At 50.4% G+C, this 23408-nt stretch overlaps 1 protein-coding gene across 2 annotated transcripts in view; it reads right to left on the minus strand.

Annotated features, from left to right (window-relative positions):
• The window catches only part of CCDC12 (coiled-coil domain containing 12), a 66536-nt gene that overhangs the window by 15480 nt on the left and 27648 nt on the right, over positions 1-23408 (minus strand). For both annotated transcript variants that reach the window (XM_054059885.1, XM_054059884.1), the window contains exon 2: positions 7325-7395. In XM_054059885.1, coding sequence (XP_053915860.1) covers positions 7325-7395 — 71 coding nt within the window. The remainder of the gene's footprint in view (positions 1-7324; positions 7396-23408) is intronic.

Genomic DNA, 23408 nt, shown 5'->3' on the forward strand with positions numbered 1-23408 from the left:
GGTGTTTAAGGCCACGTTGGATGGGCCCTGGGCAGCCTGATCCAGTGGGAGGTGTCCCTGCCCATCACACGGGGGTTGGAACTGGATGACCTTTAAGGTCCCTTCCAACCCAAACTATTCTATGGTTCTATGATTCTATTTATCGTTGGATTGAGTCCAGAGGAGGCCATGAAGATGATCCGAGGGCTGGAGAACCTCCTGCGTGAGGACAGGCTGAGAGAGTTGGGGTTGTTCAGGAGAAGAGAAGGCTCCGTGGAGACCTTAGAGCAGCTTCCAGGACTCAAAGGGGCTTCAGGAAACCTGGGGAGTTGCTCTTGATCAGCGAAGGCAGAGATAGGATGAGGGGAAATGGTTTGAAGCTGAAACAGATGAGATATTTAGAAGAAATGTTCTCCTGTGAGGGTGGGGTATCCCTGGCCCAGGTTGCCCAGAGAAGTTATGGCTGCCCCATTCCCAGAGGTGTCCAAGGCCACATCGGATGGGGCTTGGAGCAACTTGATCCAGTGGCAGGTGTCCCTGCCCATGGCAGGGGGTTGGAGCTGGATGGGCTTTGAGGTCCCTTCCAACCCATACCATTCTATAACTCAATTTTATTCCCCACTCTCTCCAAGCCCTACCTTGGTTTTTTATTTCCACTTTTAACACCCCTGACGATCCCCGCTTGCAGAATTGCAGCCAATCTCAAAGCTCAACACCTCGCTTCTTCCTCTGAGGTGGCAAAGCCAAATTCTCCAACCAGCTACGCCTCTACGTAGCACTCGCCTTGCAGCTCCTCAAGCCCTAAAACGACTGTTTTTCCCCATGGGAACGGGGCGGAAGGGCCAAAGTCTACCCACACCCTGTTCCTCGCAAAGGCGGATCTCAGGCGGGAGGTGTTTCCTGGTCAGTGGGTGAAGCATAACTGGTAAAATCAAATAAAACAAACCCTGAGCTCTTTGCAATGACACCTAAACCCCTCCAAGGGCTCAGATGAGAGATAGCCCGAGCTGAAAATGCACCAAGTCTATCAGGGTTTTGGCCGAGAGCTTCGTCAGCACTTGTTTCTGCGGTGGGAGTTTGCAGCGTGTGAGATAAAACCCAGGAACAGGAAAACAAAAAGAACAAATAAAAGAGGGGGTGGGGAGATTCGAGTCAATTAAAAAAACAACAGGAAGCTGCCAAAAAGTGTGTCGTCACCTAGGCAGCGAGAAAACAGGAGGAAAGCCAGCACCCGGTGTTTCTGTCCTTCTTGTGTTGGAATCCTCACCATAAGAAGGAGATGGAACTGTTGGAAGGGGTCCAGAGGAGGCTACAAAGATGATCAGAGGGCTCCAGTATCTTCCCTACGAGGACAGGCTGAGAGAGTTTGGGTTCTTCAGCCTGGAGAAGAGAAGGCTCCAAGGAGATATTAGAGTGACCTTCCAGTACCTGAAAGGGGCTCCAAGAAAGCTGGAGAGGGGCTGTTCATAAAGGACAAGGGGGAATGGGTATAAACTGGAGAAGGGCAGATTTAGACCAGACATGAGGAAGAATTTCTTCACCATGAGAGTGGTGGCTGCCCCATCCCTGGAGGTGTTCAAGGCCAGGTTAGATGGGGCTTGGAGCAACCTGATCCAGTGGGAAGTGTCCCTGCCCATGGCAGGAGGGTTGGAACTGGATGATCCTTAAGGTCCCTTCCAACCCAAAGTATTCTACGATTCTATTGTATGATTCTATGATCTCAGGTTATCTTTGGCCCTCCACAAGGGTGCACGAGTGCACAGCAGCTCCCTACTTCGGAGGGCTCAGAAACCTCAGCCACACAACTGGGAATTAAAAATCTAAGGCGACATCAAGTGATTTGGCTCAGCTCCACATTAAAAACACACATCCACACCGAAAGTAAAAGGATATTCAAGACAGAAAGCAAAAGCTAAGAATCATCTCAGCCTAATTTGCGATCCAAACATTTCCTGCAGAGCAGAACTTGCTCTCATTTGCCTTGCAAAGTGATGTTTGGATCCTGACAAAACCTGCTGTAGTCGGATGGGCAGACAAAGAGCTGCAGGAAAATCGATCTGGAAAGCAAACTCTTTGCCCCAAAAGCTGCCTTCCCATAGGCATCGCTCTCATGTCTTTCAGGAGAATCATAGAATATTCATAGAGTCACCAGGTTGGAAAGGACCCACTGGGTCATCGTGTCCAACCATTCCTAACACTCCCTTAAACATGTCCCTAAGCACTTCATCCACATGTTCCTTAAACACCTCCAGGGAAGGCGACTCGACCACCTCCCTGGACAGCTGTTCCAGTGCCCGATGACTCTTTCCGAGAAGAATTAATTTCTGATATCCAACCTGAACCTCCCCGGCGGAGCTTCAGGCCATTCCTCCTTGTCCTGTCCTCTCTCACTTGGGAGAAGAGCCCAACACCCTCCTCTCCACAACCTCCTTTCAGGCAGTTGTAGAGAGTAATAAGGTCTCCCCTCAGCCTCCTCTTCTCCAGCCTAAACACCCCCAGCTCTCTCAGCCGCTCCTCATCAGATGTTCTCCAGCTCCCCACCAGCTTCGTTGCTCTTCTCTGGACACACTCCAGAGCCTCAACATCCTTCTTGTGGTGAGGGGCCCAGAACTGAACACAGTACTCAAGGTGCGGTCTCACCAGTGCCGAGTACAGAGGGGGAATAACCTCCCTGGACCTGCTGGTCACACCGTTTCTGATCCAAACTAAGATGCCATTGGCCTTCTTGGCCACCTGGGCACACTGCTGGCTCATGTTCAGTCGGCTGTCAACCATGTCAGCCTTCATGAGAAGACCTCATGAGGTTCAACAAGGCCAAGTGCAAGGTCCGACACCTGGGTTGGGGCAGTTTAATATTTTCATTGATGACACAGACAGTGAGACCGAGAGCACTCTCTGCAAGTTTGCAGATGACACCAGGCTGGGTGGTGAGGTTGTCTCACCAGAAGGGTGGGATGGCATCCAGAAGGACATGGACAGGCTGGAGAAGTGGGGCTGCGAGAACCTCATGAGGTTCAACAAGGCCAAGGGCAAGGTCCTACACCTGGATTGGGGCAATCCCCGGGTTCAATCCAGGCTGGAGGATGATGAGATTCAGAGCAGCCCTGAGGAGAAGCACTTGGGGTGCTGGGGAGGAGAAGCTCCAAATAAGCTGGCAAGGTGTACTCCCAGCCCAGAAACCAACCGTGTCCTGACTTGCACCTACAGCAGCGTGCCCAGCAGGGTGAGGGAGGGTATTCTGCCCCTCTGCTCTGGGGAGACCTCATCTGGAGTCCCGTGTCCAGGTCTGGAATCCCCAACAGAAGATGGAGCTAGAACTGTTGGAACGAGCCCAATGGAGGCCATGGAGATGATGTGAGGGCTGGAGCACCTCTGCTATGAGGACAGGCAGAGAGAGTTGAGCTTCTTCAGCCTGGGGAAGAGAAGGCTGCAGGGAGATCTTAGAGCAGCTTCCAGTTCTGAAAGGGGCTCCAGGAAAGCTGGGGAAGGACTTTTTCCAAGGGCCTGGAGTGATATGACAAGGGGGAATGGCTTTAAATTGGAAGGAGAAGGTATAGATTAGACATTAGGAAGAACTACTTCAGAATGAGGGTGGGGAGGCCCTGGAACCGGTTGCCCAGAGAAGTGGTGGCTGCCCCATCCCTGGAGGTGTTGAAGGCCAGGTTGGATGGGGCTTGGAGCAACAGGATCCAGTGGGAGATGTCCCTGTCCATGGCAGGGGGGTGGAAACGGATGGGTTTTGAGGTTCCTTCCAACCCGAACATTTCTATGGTTCTAGGATTCTGGGTTTCACAGATCAACAGAGAGGTGGCTGGAGGCAGGAGCTCCCACTCAACACCTTTGTTCTCTACATGTAAATTAGCTCAGCAGAGCTTCAAGAGCATCACCCACAGGCAGGTACCTGGGTGATGGGCTACAAGAAAGCTGGGGAAGGACTGTTCACAAAAGCTTGTGAACAAGGGGCAATGAGCATAAACTGGAGAGGGGCAGATTTAGGCTTGATATAAGGAGGAATTTCTTCACCAGGAGGGTGCTGAGGCCCTGGAACAGCCTCCCCCAGGGAAGCTATGGCTGCCCCATCCCTGGAGGTGTTGAAGGCCACGTTGGATGGGGCTTTGGGCAGCATGATCCAGTGGGAGATGTCCCTGTCCATGGCAGCAGGGTTGGAACTAGATCATCTTTAAGGTCCCTTTGAACCCAAACTAATCTATGATTCCATGACTTTTGCTGAACCTCCCCCAAGACGAGAGCTCACAAACAAGCATGCGTGGAAAAAGTGAGTTGCCAACTTGACAGCAGCGACGCCAAAGAGTGGGTAAGAAATCATATCCCCTCGGACACGCTCTAGGCTGCTCAGCAGGGGTTAAAAAGAAGCAAATCCCAGCCTGAAAGTGAGTTGGAGTAGGAAAAAAAGATGGTTTTCAGAGATTTAGTGGAGCAATTGAGCGCAGCACTGCCAGCCCAACGATGCCAGCTCAAGACAGCCCAGGCTTGATGCTCCTTATCAGTGGGCCACCACACGCAGCAGCACCTCCCCACACAGCGTATCGAGTGGCAGGGCTGGAAAGTGAGAGCTGTTTATGCATTATTCACCATCACATCCAAGATCTCAAGCTCCTGTTTCAGCCTCAGCCCAGAGCTCAGGCCTCTTCCAGCACGAAATCCAACCACGGCGCCTACAAAGATAGTTCAGCTTCAGTGATGGTTCTCAAGAACCATTGCCATACCTAAATCCAGGCAGGCTCTTCTCAAGAATCATAGAATCACAGAAACATAGAATCATGGAATAGTTTGGGTTGGAAGGGATCTTAAAGATCATCCAGTTCCAACCCCCTCCATGGGCAGGGACACCTCCCACTGGATCAGGGGGATCCAAGGCCCATCCAATGTGGCCTTCAACACCTCCAGGGATGGGGTCGCCACAACTTCCCTGGGCAACCTCTTCCAGGGCCTCACCACCCTCATCATGAAGAAATTCTTCCTAACGTCCAGTCTAAATCTGCCCCTTTCCAGTTTATCCTCGTTGCCCCTCGTCCTATCACCACAAGCCTTTGGGAACAGCCCCTCCGCAGCTTTCTTGGAGCCCCTTCAGGTACTGGAAGGTCCCTATAAGACCTCCTCGGAGCCTTCTCTTTTCCAGGCTGAACAACCCCAACTCTCTCAGCCTGTCTTCGGCCCTCTGATCACCTTTGTAGCCTCCTCGGACCTGTTCCAACATCTCCATCTCCTCCTTCTGTTAAGCACTCCAGAACTGGACCCAATCCTCCAGATGAGGTCTCCCAAGAGAGGAATAGAGGGTCAGAATCCCCTCCCTCCCTGCTGGCCACACTGCTCTGGATGCAGCCCAGGACACGGTTGGTCTCTGGGCTGGGAGCACACGTTGCCGACTCCTGTGAAGCTTCTCCTCCCCAGCACCCCAAGTCCTTCTCCTCAGCGCTGCTCTCAATCCCATCATCCCCCACTGTGTACTGAAACCAGGGATTGCCCCAACCCAGGTACAGGACCTTGCACTTGGCGTTGTTTGAACCTCATGAGGTTCTCACAGCCCCACTTCTCCTGTGTTTCCAGGTCCCTCTGGATGACATCCTGTCCTTAAAGGGAGAGATGTGTTTTCTCCATCTTAGTCCCAAGAAGCAGTGAGGATTTAATTCTATTGTCTCAGTAGAACACACGTCCTCAGCAGCAGCATCTCTCATGCTCACCCCCCACAGAGGAGCTTTCAAGCCAGTAAAGCAACAACAAAAAGGTCATATCGTGTATCTTCAAACCCAACTTCACCCCCTGTTGTCTCCAAAGGAGACCTGATGGTGTTTTTACCAGCAGGAAACCAACTACACAGTCATCTGGTCCTGCCAGGTGTGACACCCTGCCTTGGAGAGTTTTGTGCTCACATTTTCCGGTGACAAGAGAGAACAGCGGTGGCTGCACTTAAAGAATCACGTGTTCCCTGCAGACCTCCAGGCATGGAAAAATGAATCATAGAATCTTAAAATCACTGGGTTGAAAAAGACCTTTATCAAGTTCAACCATACCTGTCCACTACTCAACCAGATCACTGAGCACCTCATCTGCACGGCTTTTAAACCCCTCCAGGGATGGGGACACCACCACCTCCCTGGGCAGCTTCTGCCACGGTCTGAGAACCCTTTCCAGGAAGAAATTTTCCCTAATACCCAGTCCAAACCTCTCCTGGCACAGATCATCCCTCTTGTGCCACCCCTTGTTCCTTGGGAGAAGAGACCAACACCCACCTCACCACAGCCTCCTTTCAGGCAGTTGTAGACAGTGATGAGGTCTCCCGTCAACCTCCTCTTCTCCAGGATAAACAGCCCCAGGTCCCTCAGCTGCTCCTCATAACCCTTGTTCTCCAGCCCCTTCCCCAGCTCCACCCCCTTCTTCAGACGCGCTCCAGCCCCTCAAGGTCCTTCTTGGAGTGAGGGGCCCAAAACTGACCCCAGGATTTGAGGTGTGGCCTCACCAACACCATGTCCAGGGGCACAATCCCTTCCCTGCTCCTGCTGGCCATGCTGCTTCTGATACGGGCCAAGATATCATTTGCCTTCTTGGCCACCTGGGCACACGACTGACTCATATTGAGCTGCCGTCAACAAGAATCCCGAGGTTCTTCCCCACCAGACAGCTTTCCAACCATTCTTCCACAAGCCTAGAGTGCTGCATGGGGCTCTTGTGGCCCAAGTAGCCCAGCACTTCGCTTTGTTGAACATCATCCTGTTGGCCTCAGTCCATGGATCCAACCTGTCCAGATCCCTCTACAGAGCCTCCCTAATCCATACTTTAAATAACACATCTGCAGGGGACAGCGATGTGGCACTGGCTGCTAAATTCATAGAATCATAGAACGGTTTGGGTTGGAACGGACCTTGAAGATCATCCAGTTCCAAACACCTGCCACGGGACACTTCCCACTGGATCAGGTTGCTCAAAGCTTCATCTAGCCTGGTTTTGAGCATCTCCAGGAATGGGGCATCCTCTACTGAAAGCCCAACCAGTTCCAATCCCCCTACCACAGGACACCTCCCACTGGATCAGGGGCTCCGAGCCCCATCCAACCTGGCCTTCAATACCTCCAGGGACGGGGCAGCCACCACTTCTCTGAGCCTAAATGCGCCTCACGGCACCACCTTCTCCTCTCTACCACCTAAAACACCTCAAGTCCTCCCCAGCCTTCTCCTCTCTTCCCCCATCTCGGATCATTTCCACCACGAGATCAAATTGACTCTAAAAATAAAACCAGATTGCACGTTAGAAGCCAAGGAAAGATCCTAATGAGCAGCACGTGAGCAAGAAGCACAAGAGAGACAAGTGGGAATAAATAAATAATTACTTGTGCTTGACGGTCTCCTCTTCGTCATCTTCTCTGAACTGCTTGTTCTCAGGTTCGCCGAGGTCCTTATTCTGAAAGAAGAAGTGGATCTGTCAATTCTTGGCCCCAATAACCCTTCCAGAGGGCACAGAAATGCACAGTCTAAGATTACTTTTATATTAAAACACCTTTAAATTAAGATTGGTTTCTCCCTTTAGGATTCAGCTTGGACAGAAAAATAAGGGCGAGGTAAATCCATACTGGGACCAGTGCTGTTTAATATCTTCGTCAATGATGTAGACAGAGCGATTGAGAGCACCCTCAGCAAGATTACAGATGACACCAAGCTGAGTGGTGCAGTTGTCCCATCAGAAGGAAGGGATGGCATCCAGAGGGACCTGGACAGGCTGGAGAGGTGGGGCTGGGAGAACCTCATGAGGTTCAACAAGGTCAGGTGCATGGTTCTACACCTGGGTCAGGGCAACCTGCAGATTCAATACAGGATGGGGAACAACATGATTGAGAACAGCCCTGAGGAGAAAAACTTGGAGTGCTGGAGGTTGAGAAGCTCAACATGAACCGGCAATGGGTGCTCCCAGCCCAGAAACCAACCATGTCCTGGGCTGCATGCAAAGCAGTGGGACCAGCAGGGAGGGAGTGGATTCTGACCCTCTGCTCTGGTGAGAACCCAACTGGAGTCCTGGATCCAGTTCTGGAGTCCTCAGTAAAAACATGGATGTGTTGGAACAGGTCCGGAGGAGGCCATGGAGATGATGTGAGGGCTGGAGCACCTCCTGCTCCGGTATGACGTCTGGCTGAGAGAGTTGGGGTTGTTCATCTGGAGAAGAGAAGGCTGCAGGGAGACCTTAGAGCAGCTTCCAGTACTGAAAGGGGCTCCAGGAAAGCTGGGGAGGGACTTTTTACAAGGGCCTGGAGCGAGAACGAGGGGGAACGACTTTCAATGTGAAGGTGGAATATTTAGACAAGACATTAGGACGGTCCAGCCCTTGGACCATATCTCAGTGGTATCCTCTGGACTCGTTCCAACAGATCCATGTCCTTCCTGTGCTGAGGACTCCAAAACTGGACACAGGACTCCAAGGGGGATGTCTCACCAGAGCAGTGTAGAGGGGCAGAATCCCCTCCCTCACCCAATAGTCACACTTCTTTGGCTGCACTCCTTTCTCCTAATTAATCATGTCGGATGTTTTAAGAGGATAGGAACCAAGCAGAGAGAAACCAAGCCACGATCAGCACAACCAAGGGTAGAAGCACAGAATCGTAGAATCTTAGAATGATAGAATCATAGAATAGTTTCGGTTGGAAGGGACTTTAAAGATCATCCAGTTTCAATCCCCTGCCATGGGCAGGGACACCTCCCACTGGATCAGGCTGCCCAAGGCCCATCCAACGTGGCCTTCAACACCTCCAGGGATGGGGCAGCCACAACTTCCCTGGGCAACCTCTTCCAGGGCATCACCACTCTCATGGTGAAGAAATTCCTCATTATGTCCAGTCTAAATCTGTCCCTCTCCAGTTTAGACCCATTGCCCCTCATCCTATCACCACACGCCTTTGGGATCAGTCCCTCCACAGCTTTCTTGGAGCCCCTTCAGGTACTGGAAGGTCCCTATAAGATCTCCTCGAAGCCTTCTCTTCTCCAGGCTGAACAACCCCAACTCTCTCAGCCTGTCCTCAGATGGGAGGTTCTCCAGCCCTCGGATCATCCTTGGAGCCTCCTCTGGACCCGTTCCAACATCTCCATCTCCTTCTTATGGTGAAGATTCCAGAACTGCACAGAGGACTCCAGCTCCAGAAACAACACGCAGCATCCTAAATCACATTTCTCTGTAGCAGGATATAAAGAGCCTCGGCTCCTCATCACCCAGACGCTGACACAAACCGTTTATTAGTCAAACTACCAATTGTATTTATTACCCAGGCAGAAATAGTGAATGTTTACAATAATGGGTGGGAAAGGCGTTTGTTTGCTTCTCACACCGATTAACTTGTGTCATTCAATCGCTCAATGCTTCGCAGCACCCACATCTGCCCTCATTCCGCCAAGTTTATTGTTCTAGGGACAAACAACTTCCATGGAAGCTGTTGCTTTTCTGCTTTTACTCCCCCACCATCCTCCAAATGAGAAGGAAAATGTGGCATCATGAGCAGACATCAGATCAAGTTTTTATTCCTTCAGAGTTGCCGGTTCCAGGAGGAGCATTAGCCAAGAGGCCCCTCGAATCTGGGTGCAGTTTTGGGTCCCTCACTCCAAGAAGGACATTGAGGGGCTGCAGCGCATCTGGAGAAGGGAACGGAGGTGGGGAAAGGGTTGGAGAACAAGGGTTATAAGAGGTGGTTGAGGGACATTGGGTTGTTTAGCCTGGAGAAAAGGAGGCTGAGGGGAGACCTCATCACTCCATACAACTGCCTGAAAGGAGGTTGTGGTGAGGTGGGTGTTGGTCTCTTCTCCCCAGTTACAGGTGATGGGATGAGAGGGAATGGTCTCAAGCTGCACCAGGGCAGGTTCAGATTGGACATCAGGAAAAATTTCTTCCTGGAAAGGGTCCTCAGGCCCTGGCAGAAGCTGCCCAGGAGTCCCCATCCCAGGAGGTAGATGAGACTAGACAGATGAGATGCTCAGGGATGCAGTTTAAAAGTGGACAAGTATGGCTGGACTTGATAATCTCAAAGGTCTTTTCCATCCAAATGATTCTATGATTCTAAGTTTCCCAGTAATAAATACACAGCATTTGTAATATCTGGTTCTGACAGCTCTGATAGGTTGAGAGAGTTGGGGTTGTTCAGCCTGAAGAAGGCTACGAGGAGACCTTATAGTGACCTTCCAGTACCTGAAAGGGCTCCAAGAAAACTGGCGAGGGACTTTTTACAAAGGCATGGAGGGATAAGACGAGGAGGAAGGGGTATAAACTGGAGAGGGGCAGATTTAGACTAGACATAAGGAGGAATTTCTTCACCATGAGAGTGGTGAGGCCCTGGGACAGCTTGCCCAGGGAAGTCCTTGCTGCCCCATCCCTGGAGGTGTTGAAGGCCAGGTTGGATGGGGCTTGGAGCTACCTGATCCAATGGGAGGTGTCCCTGCCCATGGCAGGAGGTTGGAACTGGATGGGTTTGAGTTTTCTTTCAACTCAAACCATTCTCTAATTCTATGATCCCCTTTGCCACAAACCCACAAACGGGAGCTGCTGAGCCAACACTCACCTATCTTTCCACATGAACAGCTCAGAGACCAGAGAAGCTATCTTTAAGAAGCATCTTTGCACCACACTACAGAGGCAACCAGACCTTTTCACCCAGTTCAAAGAGACAAAGCCCTCCCGTCGGTCTGCTCAAAGTCATTTTTTCAACCCTGAAATTGGTTCTCATGTTTCCTCAGAACAGTGCAAACAAAAATTGGTTATAACAAGACCAGAACCACTTTCAGATCAGAAATCACTTGGATTGGTCACTTGCTTCACTGGAGAGTCCAAATATCTAATGGTCAAAGTCAGGATACCAAAATTATGTACCATCTAAGCCTTATTCCTAACTTACGAAAAGACCGGGATGGTTTCCCTGATGAACAGCTTCCTTATCACATGCATCTCTGCTTATCACATGCATATCACATACAGCCCCGAGGAGAAGGACTTGAGCAGCTTCGAGGACTGAAAGGGGCTCCAGAAAAGCTGGGGAGGGACTTTTTACAAAGGCCTGGACTGATAGGACAAGGTTGAATAGTTTTAAACTGGAAGGGAGAAGATTTAGATGAGACATTGGGAAGAAACTCTTCACCATGAGGGTAAGGAGGCCCTGGCCCAGGTTGCCCAGAGACGTGGTGGCTGCCCCGTCCCTGGAGGTGTTGAAGGCCAGGTTGGATGGGCCTTGGAGCAACCTGATCCAGTGGGAGGTGTCCCTGCCCATGGCAGGGGGTGGAACTGGATGGGCTTTGAGGTCCCTTCCAACCCAACTCATTCTATGATTCTATGATATTCCCTGAAAAATCAAGCACAGCACCAGCAAATGCAACTCCCTCCAACAAGTCCCACAGTGCCTTCAACCAAGGACTTTTTCTCTCCTCACAGAGCCTTCTTGGATGTTGCAGAGCAGGTGTGCTGCCCTTGGTCAACATCACAGTGGGTACAAGAGTCTCCCTAGGGATGTCCTGAGCTGAGAGGAACAAGATACTGTTCCTCATGTGTTTCAGTGGAAGGGACTATGGGATAATGAGGACTGAAAAACACTTCGAGGAGACGGTGACTGTAGGTAACCATTTCCAACCTGTTCTCGCCCTCTAAATTCCATTCCTTGCCATCATCAGGATCCACCAGACACACCAGCGTGTGAGCAGAACACAAATGAGGTCTGAAACACGTCTGAAGTCACACTTCCCCCACCCCACCCCCAGCAAGAGAAATTAATGCTGGTTCCCTGCTTGCAAAACACTCCGTAAAGAAGATTTCGGTTTCATTAGCAGTGACGAAAACCTCCAGCCACAAGGCAGAGGTGATGCGTAGCGAAAAGGCCATCAACCTCCGGCAGCATCGGGAACATTCACAGCTCTGCAAAGAGAGAGCTCCTCACCAACTCGCCAAACAAGAAGGTTCTAAAGCGATATTTGATGGATGCAGCAGAAGAGGAGCACTGAGCCACTTTGATTGATGAGCTTCGTGCTTGTTTTTCCAGGCAAGCTGCGTTGCCTTCTCTCCCCCGGCACACGTTCCCAACCCACAGCTTACCACAAGAGCTTCCTGTGCTGTCTTTAAGCGCTTGAACTCACGCGAGCTGAAAAAAGGCTAAGTCAGAAGAAGAAAGCCACTTGCTTGGGATGGGAGTCGTCACGGGTTTCTAAATATACATATGAACTGCAGCTGCTTCAAAGGACTTCTTGATGTGTTTCATAGAATCATAGAATAGTTTGGGTTGGAAGGGAGCTTAAAGATCATCCAGTTCCAACCCCTGTCATGGGCAGGGAAACCTCCCACTGGATCAGGCTGCCCAGGGCCCATCCAACGTGGCCTTCAACACCTCCAGGGATGGGGAAGCCACAACTTCCCTGGGCAACCTGTTCCAGGGCCTCACCACCTTCATGGTGAAGAAATATCTCCTTATGTCCAGTCTAAATCTGCCCCTCTCCAGTTTAGACCCATTCCCCCTCATCCTATCACCACAAGCCTTTGGGAACAGTCCCTCTCCAGCTTTCTTGGAGCCCCTTCAGCTACTGGAAGGTCGCTGTAAGATCTCCTCGGAGCCTTCTCTTCTCCAGACTGAACAACCCCAACTCTCTCAGCCTGTCCTTGGATGGAAGGTGCTCCAGCCTTATGACCATCTTTGTAGCCTCCTCTGGACCTGTTCCAACAGCTCCATCTCCTTCTTCTGTTGAGGATTGGCCCCAATCCTCCAGATGAAGTCTCCCAAGAGAGGAACAGAGGGGCAGAAATGGTGTCGTGGGGTTCTCCACTTTGATCTCAATTTTCGCCTTAAGATCTGCCCCTTCATCATCCTCTTCAAGTATTTCTGCTCACGGTTGTGTCACAACTTTCGTTTCTTAACTCAGGAAAGGAAGTCTTCCTCCCCAAAACAGCATTTGCCCTAAATTCAGCATTTTAAGGCATTTCTCCTTGCTCGCTGGTGGCCACTTCCCACAGGTGCGCAGCAACAATTCAACTCTCACTACTTTTCGGTTCATTTTCTCACATTTCAAACCTTAATTTCACAAAGGGAGACGAAAATAACCCTTTTTCCGTTCTACTCTCGCTCTGGCGATTCCTCTTTTCAAGGCAGCCCGTGTTTATTATTAGCTGTAAGTCTTGATTGGAGACACAAACACAAGGTGACAACCGTTCACCAAGGACCTCCAAACAAAGTCCTGCTCTTGTACTCAGCACTGGTGAGGCCACACCTCGAATTCTGGGTTCACTTTTGGACCCCTCACTATAAGAAAGACATTATGGTCCTGGAGTGTGTCCAGAGAAGGGATCAGAGCTGGGGAAGGGGCTGGAGAACAACGGTTATGAGGAGCACCTGAGGAACCTGGGGTTATTTAGCCTAGAGAAGAGGCTGAGGGGAAACCTCATCGCTCTCTACAACTACCTAGAAGGAGGTTATAGAAAAGTGGGTGTTGGTCTCCTCTCCCAGGTGACAGGACAAGAGGGAAGGGCCTTAAGCTGCATCATGGGAAGTTTAGATTGGACATCAGGAAAAATTACTTCACAGAAAGGGTTCTCAAGAACTGGCAGAGGCTGCCCAGGGAAGTGGTGGAGTCTCCATCTCTGGAGGTGTTTAAAAGCCAGGTAGATGAGGTGCTCAGCGATCTGGTTTAGTAGTGGACAGGTACACTTGGAACTGATGATCTCAAAGGTCTTTTGCAACCTAGTGATTCTATGATTCTATGAAAGTCATTCCCATTCTTCTATCTCTGGAAGGAGACACTCCAAAAGTAAAACTCCCAAAGAGTTGGGGTTGTTCAGCCTGGAGAAGAGAAGGCTCCAAGAAGACCTTGGAGGCTCCCCTCCCTCCCTGCTGGCCACACTGCTTTGGATGCAGCCCAGGACACGGTTGATTTCTGGGCTGGGAGCGCACATTGCCGGCTCATGTCAAGCTTCTCCTCCCCAGCACCCCAAGTCCTTCTCCTCAGTGCTGCTCTCAATCCCATCACCCCTCATTGGGTACTGAAACCAGGGATTGCCCCGACCCAGGGGTAGGACCTTGCCCTTGGCCTTGTTGAACCTCATGAGGTTCTCGCAGCCCCACTTCTCCAGCCTGTCCATGTCCTTCTGGATGCCATCCCACCCTTCTGGTGAGACAACCTCACCACCCAGCCTGGTGTCATCTGCAAACTTGCTGAGGTTGCCCTCGATCTCTCCATCAATATCACTGATGAAGAAATTAAATAGCACCGGTCCCAGGACGGATCCCTGATCCAATGGGACGTGTCCCTGCCCATGGCAGGGAGTTGGAATTGGATGATCTTGGAGGACCCTTCCTCCCCAAACCATTCTATGATTCTATAATTTTATGACACGCTTGTATCATACATGAAGGATGAGCTGCTTTCCAGACCAACGGTGATGAGAAGATGTTAGATATCTAGGAAAAACACTTAAAATCAGCAATTGCAGGCAATTAGCACCTGGGAATCCTAAATTAATCAGCCAGAGAGACGGTTAACCTGCTGCGTTTTGATTTAAGTGTTTTCTGAATACTGGATAAAATCCAAAGGACCGGAAGAGCGCTACTAAAACACCACTATTTAAAGGGCAAGAGGGATCCACCACGCCTACAAGAAAGCTGGAGAGGGACTATTCACAAAGGCTTGCGGTGATAGGACGAGGGACAATGGGGATAAACTGAAGAGGGGCAGATTTAGACCGGACATACAGAAGAATTTCTTCCCCATGAGGGTGATGAGCCCCTGGCACAGGTTGCCCAGGGAAGTCCTTGCTGCCCCATCCCTGGAGGTGTTGAAGGCCACGTTGGATGGGCCTTGGGCAGCCTGATCCAGTGGGAGGTGTCCCTGCCCATCATACGGGGGTTGGAACTGGATGATCTTTAAGGTCCCTTCCAACCCAAATCATTCCATGATTCTATGATAAGTTGGGTGAAGCCAGTTCGGTGGCTCTTGGTGTTGAGGGAGATGATGAAAAGCCTGATTTGCAATTCTTTTAACTAGGAAGGAGAAGAAGGGAATGGTGTGGTTGTTATGGAAATTTGAGTGAGTGAAGTGGTTTTTCAGCCTGGAGAAGAGGGGGGAGATTATAGAGGCCTTCCTGTACCTTAAGGGGCTCTGGAAAAGCTGGGGAGGGACTTTTTACAGGGACATGTGGTGATAGGATGAGAGGGAATGGTTTTAAATTGGAAGAGAGAAGATTGAGATTCGACATTAGGATGAATTTCTTCACAATAAGCGTGGTGAGGCCCTGGCCCAGGTTGACCAGAGAAGTCGTGGATGCCCCTACGCTGGAGGTGTTCAAGGCCAGGTTAGATGGGGCTCTGAGCAACCTAATCTGGTTGAAGATGTCCCTACTCACTGCAGGAGGTGAGGTTTGACTGGATGACCTTGATGGTCCTTTCCAACCCAACTGATTCTATGAGTCTATGATTCCTTCTCTCCACAATCTTCTAAAGAAGAATTGTTTTCACCTCTAATCAGGCCTGGCCTTTACCCAAAGTCACAAGAACCAAACTGTCATGTTTCAAACCTGCCTAAATCTTTGGAACACACTACCCAGGGACATGGTTGAGTCACCATCCCTGGAGGTATCTAAAAGATGGGTAGATGAGGTGCTCAGGGACATGGTTTAGTGGCACATAGGAATAGTTGGACTCGATGGTCTAAGAGGTCTTTTCCAATCACGTGATTCTATGAATCCGACTCTCATTTCCATCTCTCCCGGTCTTTGGCAGCGTTTTCGAGTCCCTCAGGCTTTAGCTGGCCCTGAGTGCCTGTATTAACTGCTACCCAGCCATAGCTCCACATCTCCTGGCAACCCCTACAAGTCAACAAAATGACCCGACAGCTTCTCCTCTTCCCAGGAACTAACAACGACTTCTTTTCCTCTGGGATTGACCAGAATACTAAAGCTCTCCTTATCTTTCCCTTAAAGCTTAAAGGATGGTCACGTTACCAGTCAAGTGCTTCATTGGCACAAATAACTGTCTCTTTTTACGGAGTTAAAAAGAGGTCAGGAACAAAGCAAGTTTGATCTTTCAAGCTGTTCTCTGCCAACCAACCTGTAGCTGCTCCTCTTCCTGCTCACTGGCTGCTGAAAGTCCATGCAAGGCAAAGCTGTAGAATCAAAGAATCATAGAATAGTTTGGGCTGGAAGGGACTTTAAAGATCATCCAGTTTCAACCCCCTGCCATGGGCAGGGACACCTCCCACTGGATCAGGCTGCCCAGGGCCCATCCAACGTGGCCTTCAATACCTCCAGGGATGGGGAAGCCACAACTTCCCTGGGCAACCTCTTCCAGGGCATCACCACTCTCATGGTGAAGAAATTCCTCCTTATGTCTAGTCTAAATCTGCACCTCTCCAGTTTATCCCCATTGCCCCTCATCCTATCACCACACGCCTTTGGGAAGAGTCCCTCCACAGCTTTCTTGGAGCCCCTTCAGGTACTGGAAGGTCCCTATAAGATCTCCTCGGAGCCTTCTCTTCTCCAGGCTGAACAAGCCCAACTCTCTCAGCCTGTCCTCGGATGGGAGGTGCTCCAGCCCTCAGATCGTCCTTGTAGCCTCCACTGGACCCGCTCCAACAGCTCCATCTTCTTCTTATGTTACGGATTCCAGAACTGGACACAATACTCAAGATGAGGTCTCCCAAAAGAGGAACAGAGGGGCAGAATCACCTATTCCTGTACTCCCTGATCAAGAGCTCCTCCCCACCTTTCCTGGAGCCTCTTTCAGTCCTGAAAGGCTTCATCTTTCTGCCTGGGAGAACAAAGTAAAAGCTAAGAAACAAAGGCAAATCCATGGCAGGGTGGCTGTGGTGCTCCAGCCCTCAGATGATCCTTGGAGCCTCCTCTGGACCCCTTCCAACAGCTCCATCTCCTTCTTCTGTTGAGGATTTCAGAAATGGACACAATCCTCCAGATGAGGTCTCCCAAGAGAGGAATAAAGGGGCAGAATCACCTCCCTCGACCTGCTGGCCACGTTCAAATCAGGAAGAAAAACAGCCCCTCCAACAGCCCTGTCCTCATCTCTCTGATAAGTGAGAAGTTCCTGGGTCATGTGGTCTGGTTTTCTGCACTGCAAGTGGACACTTTCATCCAGGAGATGAGCATTCACCTGGTTTGGTGGTTACTTTCATCATTTTCCTTGGTCTTTGTTTGTACCGAAGCACACGTGGCAGTCAAGTCAGCTATGAAGCGAGGACGGAGTGAGGGTTCCTTGGTTTGAGCATGGCACGTACCAGGACTTTGTCCTTCACGCTTGGCCAAGGTTTAAGCTCAGATGTCCTTGAAGTCTGGCAAGGCACCACCGTGCAGCCCTGTTCCCACCTCGCTGCTCTTTTGAGACGTTGCCAGAATGCAAACAGCTAAATCATGGAATGTCACCAAGTAGCTCCAGGTTTCTACGAGCGATAAAGCATGTCTGAAACCCAATTCTCTAAATTACAATTCTCTAAGTAGCCAACAAAAAGATCTCATCATAAAACGCAAACAGTAAAATGGTCTGAACATAAAACATCATCAAAGCATTCTCAGTACCCGAGACGCATGGATGTTCTTCTAAAGAGGTTTGGAAGCCATTTGGTCATAGAAAGCCTTGTGGTAATTACATTAAAATACCGACTCACAGAATGATAGAATTGTTTGGTTGGAAAAGACCTTTGAGACCACCAAGTTCAGCCACACCTATCCAGTACTCAACCAGATCCCTGAGCATTTCATCTACCCATCTTTAAAATCCGTTCAAGGGTGGGGACTCCACCACCTCCCTGTGAAGTCTCTGCCAGGGCCTGAGAACCCTTTTGGTGAAGAAATGTTTCCCAATATCCAAACTAAACCCCTGGTGCAACTTGAGGCCATTTCCTCTCACCCCATCCCTCGTTACATGGGAGAAGAGACCAGCACCCACCTCCCCACTACCTCCTTTCAGGCAGTTGTAGACACCGATAAGGTCTCCCGTCCTCTTCCCCAAGTCCCAGTGTGAGAACATGCAGATGTCTGGGATTACACCCTCAAAGGCACCAATTTATGCTTAATATTTGGATGAGATGGTTTCTCTTCTCAAGATGCCAGACAGTGAGGAGGTCTCTCCTCAACCTCCTCTTCTCCAGGATAAATGGTCCCAGGCCCCTCAGCCACCTCTCCTCATCCTTGTTTTCCAGCCAATTCTCCAGCTCCGTTCCCTTCTCCGGATGCGCTCCAGCCCCTCAAGGTCTTTCTTGGAGTGAGGGACCCAAAACTGAACCCAGGAGTCGAGGTGTGGCCTCACCAGCACCGAGCCCTTCTCTGCTCCTGTGGCCACCCCAGGGCTGATCCAAGCCAGGATGCTGGTGGCCTTCTCAGCCACCTGAGCCACTGCTGGCTCATGTTCACCTGGTGTCAACCAACACCCCCAGGTCCTTTGCCGCCAGGCAGCTTTGTAGCCACACAGGCTTTTTAAGAGCCACAGCTTGTGTGTCTCTGCTGCTTCTTCCTTATCAAAGCACTAAATCCCTGTTTAGTCATAGAGTCACAGAATAGTTTGGGTTGGAAGGGACCTAAAGATCATCCAGTTCCAACCCCTCTGTCACAGGCAGGGACACCTCCCACTGGAGCAGGTTGCTCAAGGTCCATCCAACGTGGCCTTCAACACCTCCAGGGATGGGGCAGCCACATCTTCTCTGGGCAACCTGCTCCAGGGCCTCACCACTCTCATGGTGAAGAAATTCTTCCTTATATCAAGCCTAAATCTGCCCCTCATCACTTTATCCCCATTGCCCCTCATCCTATCACCACAAGCCTTTGTTAACAGTCCTTCTCCAGCTTTCTTATAGCCCCTTCAGGTACTGAAAGGTCACTATAAGGTCTCCTCGGAGCCTTCTCCTCTCCAGGCGGAACAACCCCAACTCTCTTGCTGGTTACTATGGAAATGCTTAAATCAGAGCCCGACCAGCATGATTTCCCTTAAGAAACAAACACAAAGAACAAAACCACCTTTGAAAATTAAACACTTTAGTCTATATCCAGGCCTTCAAACAATAACCTCACGTTCCCAGAAGGTATTTTTAATCCTATCTTTAATAATTGTGTTGCGTATGCAGTAAACAAGCACAAATATTTCTTCCTTTCATACAACCCACGACGACTCCGACGTGGTTTGTGGTTTGCTGGTTCAGATATCGCCGTTATCACAGCTTCGGAACACGTGTGTTTGTGTTGCAAACAGCAAGGACTGGAGAACGTTTCTCACAACAAGTTCCTGTCCTCTCCATGAAATTCGTGACACAAATATTCCCTCAAGATCAAACCCACAAGCTTTTTTTCCTGAAGGAACTGCCTATCAAGACCTCATAGGGTCAGAGAACAAGGGTTACGAGGAGCGGCTGAGGAACCCGGAGCTGTTTAGCCTGGAAAAGAGGTGGCTGAGGGGGACATCATCGCTCTCTGCAGCTCCCAGAAAGGAGGTTGTGGTGAGGTGGGTGTTGGTTTCTTCTCCATAGTGATAGGATGAGACAAAATGGCCTCAAGTTGCACCAGGGGAGGTTCAGGCTGGATATTAGGAAAGATCCCTTCACCCAAAGCATTGCCAAGCACTGGAAGAGGATGCCCAGGGAAGTGGCGGTGTCAGCATCCCTGAGGGATTTATAGATGTGGAGATGTGGTGTTAAGGAACATGGTTTCATGGTGGGCTTGGAAGTGTTGGGTTTGCAGGACTCAGTGATCTTAAAGGTCTTTTCCAACCTCGATGATTCTGGGATTCTATGGAAGTACTCACGTAGGGCTTTCCTTCACCTGAACTCAGCCTCCGCAGCAATGCCATGGCCTTGGCTGGGAGGACAACACATACCGCTGCACAATACTCCTTCAGCCCTTCGGTGGGAGGCACCAGCAGGGAACAGCTCACACATCGAGAGAGGTTTGCAAAAGCATCAACTGATTAATATTCAAGAGGTGAAGTGATGCTTTTCTGCCGTCGGAGTCAAAAAACACTTCTCCAAAGGAAATGGGCACAACCAGAGCTGCCTCCTCAAATCGAACAAAGGTCATAGAATCATAGAATATTTTGGGTTGGAAGGGACCTTAAAGATCATCCAGTTCCAACCACCATGCCATGGGCAGGGACACCTCCCACTGGATCAGGCTGCCCAAGGCCCATCCAACGTAGCCTTCAACACCTCCAGGGATGGCGCAGCCACAACTTCCCTGGGCAACCTCTTCCAGGCCTAACCACCCTCATCGTGAAGAAATTCTTCCTAATGTCCAGTCCAAATCTGCCCCTCTCCAGTTTATCTCCATTGCCCCTCGTCCCATCCCCACAAGAGTTTGTGAACACACTTTGTGAACACTCCCTCTCCAGCTTTCTTGTACGTCCTTTCAGGTACTGGAAGGTCACTCTAAGATCTCCTCGCAGCCTTCTCTTCTCAGGCTGAATAAGCCCAACTCTCTCAGTCTGTCCTTGGATGGGAGGTGCTCCAGCCCTCCAACCATCCTTGTAGCCTCGTCTGGACCCGTTCCAACATCTCCATGTCCTCCTTCTGTTGAGCACTCCAGAACTGGACCCAAACCTCCAGATGAGGTCTCCCAAGAGAGGAGCAGAGGGGCAGAATCTCCTCCATCCCTGCTGGCCACACTGCTCTGGATGCAGCCCAGTGCAAACGTTGGGTTGGGTGCAAACGTTGCCGGCTCATGTCGAGCTTCTCATCGACCAGCACCCTAAGTCCTTCTCTGCCAGGAGAACTCCCAGCCGGCAGCAATGTAGGAGGACCATCCAACGTTGAAATGGGAGACTAGTTGAGTTGGGGTTGTTCAGCCTGAGAAGAGAAGGCTGCAGGGAGACCATATAGCAGCCTTCTAGTACGTGAAGGACGTCTACAAGAAAACTGTGGATGGACTTTTTACAAGGACATGGAGTGATAGGATGAGGGGAAATGGCTTTAAATTGGAAGGAGGAAGATTTAGGTGAGACATTAGGAAGAAATTCTTCACAATAAGGGTGGGGGGGGCCCTGGCCCAGGCTGCCCAGAGAAGTCGTGGCTGCCCCGTCCCTGGAGGTGTTGAAGGCCACGTTGGATGGGGCTTGGAGCAACCTGGTCCAGTGGGCGGTGCCCCTGACCATGGTAGGGGGTTGGAACTGGATGGGCTTTGAGGTCCCTTCCAACCCAACCCATTCTATGATTCTATTCTAGGAAATGCATTTGATACAAATATTGGTATCAGTGACGGAAGTTTTTATGGGTTTGGAGGCTGCATTCAGGGCACTGACACCTCTGAGAAGATACAGTCAGCCTTTCCAAAACAGCAGGATTGGCACAGGCAGAACAGAGAGTTACAGCTCGTTCTACCACCAAAAACCTTACTTATCGGAATCTGACAGGTTAATGGCCTTGCATAAGTCATCTCACCCTTCAATAAAAGCTGTTGATTTAGAGGACACGACACTCAGGAAGCTGAATCTCTCCAAATAAGGGAAGGATAACTCAAGAATTAATTCTGTCTGTGCCAGAGAAACAGTGGGACTGTTTTAACCCCCATCACAACATCTTCACTAACTCACATAACTTCGTTCTTGCACTTTGGTCACACCAACCCCGTGCAGCTCGAAGGCTGGGGAAGAGCAGCTGGGAAGCCACCTGGAGGAGAAGGACCTGGGGGTGGTGGTCAACAGCAGCTGAACATGAGCCAGTAGTGGCCCAGGTGGCCAAGAAGGCCACCAGCATCCTGGCTTGGATCAGCCCTGGGATGGCCAGCAGGAGCAGGGAAGGGATTGTCCCCATGGACTCAGCGCTGGTGAGGCCACACCTCGAATCCTGGGGTCAGTTTTGGGTCCCTCACTCCAAGAAAGACCTTGAGGGGCTGGAGAACATCCGGAGAAGGGAACAGAGCTGAGGAAGGGGCTGGAGAACAAGGGTTGTGGGAGCAGCTGAGGGCCCTGGGGCTGTTTATCCTGGAGAAGAGGAGGCTGAGGGGAGACCTCATCACTCTCTGCTGCTCTCAGAAAGGAGTTTGTGGTGAGGTGGGTGCTAGGTTCTTCTCCCAAGTGACAAAGGATGCGATGAGAGGAAACGGCCTCAAGTTTGCCAGGGGAGGTTTAGATAAGATAGGAGGAAAAAATTCTTTACTGGAAGAGTGGTGAAGCCCTGGCAGAGGCTGCCCAGGGCAGTGGTGGAGTCTCCATCTCTGGAGGGGTTCAAAAACTGTGGAGACGTGGCACTTCAGGACACGGTTTAGTAGGCATGGTGGGATTGGGCTGGCGGTTGGACAGGATGATCTTAGAGGTCTGTTCCAACCTTAATGATTCTGTGATTCTATTCAGAAAAAATAAGAAATGTAAAAGCTACCTATTGGTCATATTCAAGCCAAAAAGCCACCACTGAACATGGAGGACGAGGTCAATGTTCCAATTATCTTATTGTCCTCTTCCAGGGTGGGAGGGAAGGGTTGGAAGAAACCTTAAAGATGACAGAATCACAGAACTGTTCGGTTGGAAAAGACCTGTGAGTTCATTGAGTCCAACCATACCTGTGCACTACTAAACCAGATACCTGAGCACCTCATCTGCCCATCTTTTGAACACCTCCAGGGATGGGGACTCCACCACCTCCCTGGTCAGACTCTGCCAGTGCTGGATTAGTTGGATTTGCTGAGTGTTTCAGTGAGTTAATGTGTCACTTCTGTTGCTCTTGGATAAAAGCTGAAACAAACCCAAATGCTACACATGACCGGTTTCATTTCTCCACGAAAAAAAATGAGAAGAACCTACAACCAAGTCTGTGTTTCCACATCAAGACCTTGCTGAGACGTTAAAGGTTTGATATAGCCAAGAAGCTCCACGCATGAATTTTCCCAAACTTGTATTTATAAAAACAAGAGTTAGAAAAAGTATCTAGAGTTACACAATCGTGGTGTCTTGGGCACAAGTCAAACCTAACCCGGCATTTTTGGAGCTGATGATTAACCTATTTTCTAAAGGTCTCGTTTTCCTCTTCATAAATCAAACAAAAAAGCCCATTGAAAAGCAACGTCGTCCAGCCGTGCAGGACCACAGCCACCCCACCGTGGACTTGCTTTTGTTTCTCTTAGCTTTGACTTTGTTCTCCCAGGCAGAAAGATGAAGCCTTCCAAGACTGAAAGAGGCTCCAGGAGAACTGGGGAGGGGCTCTTAGAATCCTAGAATCACTAGGTTGGAAAAGACCTCTTAGATCATCGAATCCAATCATTCCTATCTGCCACTAAACCATCAGGGAGTGCAGAGATAGGTGGCTGCCCAAGACGGAGGGGATTCTGCCCCTCTACTCCTCTCTTGGGACACCTCATCTGGAGGATTGGGGCCAGTTCTGGAATTCTCAACAGAAGAAGGAGATGGAGCTGTTGGAACGGGTCCAGAGAAGGCTCCAAGGATGATCCAAGGGCTGGAGCACCTCCTGTACGACAACAGGCTGAGAGAGTTGGGGTTG

Source organism: Cuculus canorus, chromosome 2, assembly GCF_017976375.1.
Source record: "Cuculus canorus isolate bCucCan1 chromosome 2, bCucCan1.pri, whole genome shotgun sequence".
NCBI classification, from domain to species: Eukaryota; Metazoa; Chordata; class Aves; order Cuculiformes; family Cuculidae; genus Cuculus; species Cuculus canorus.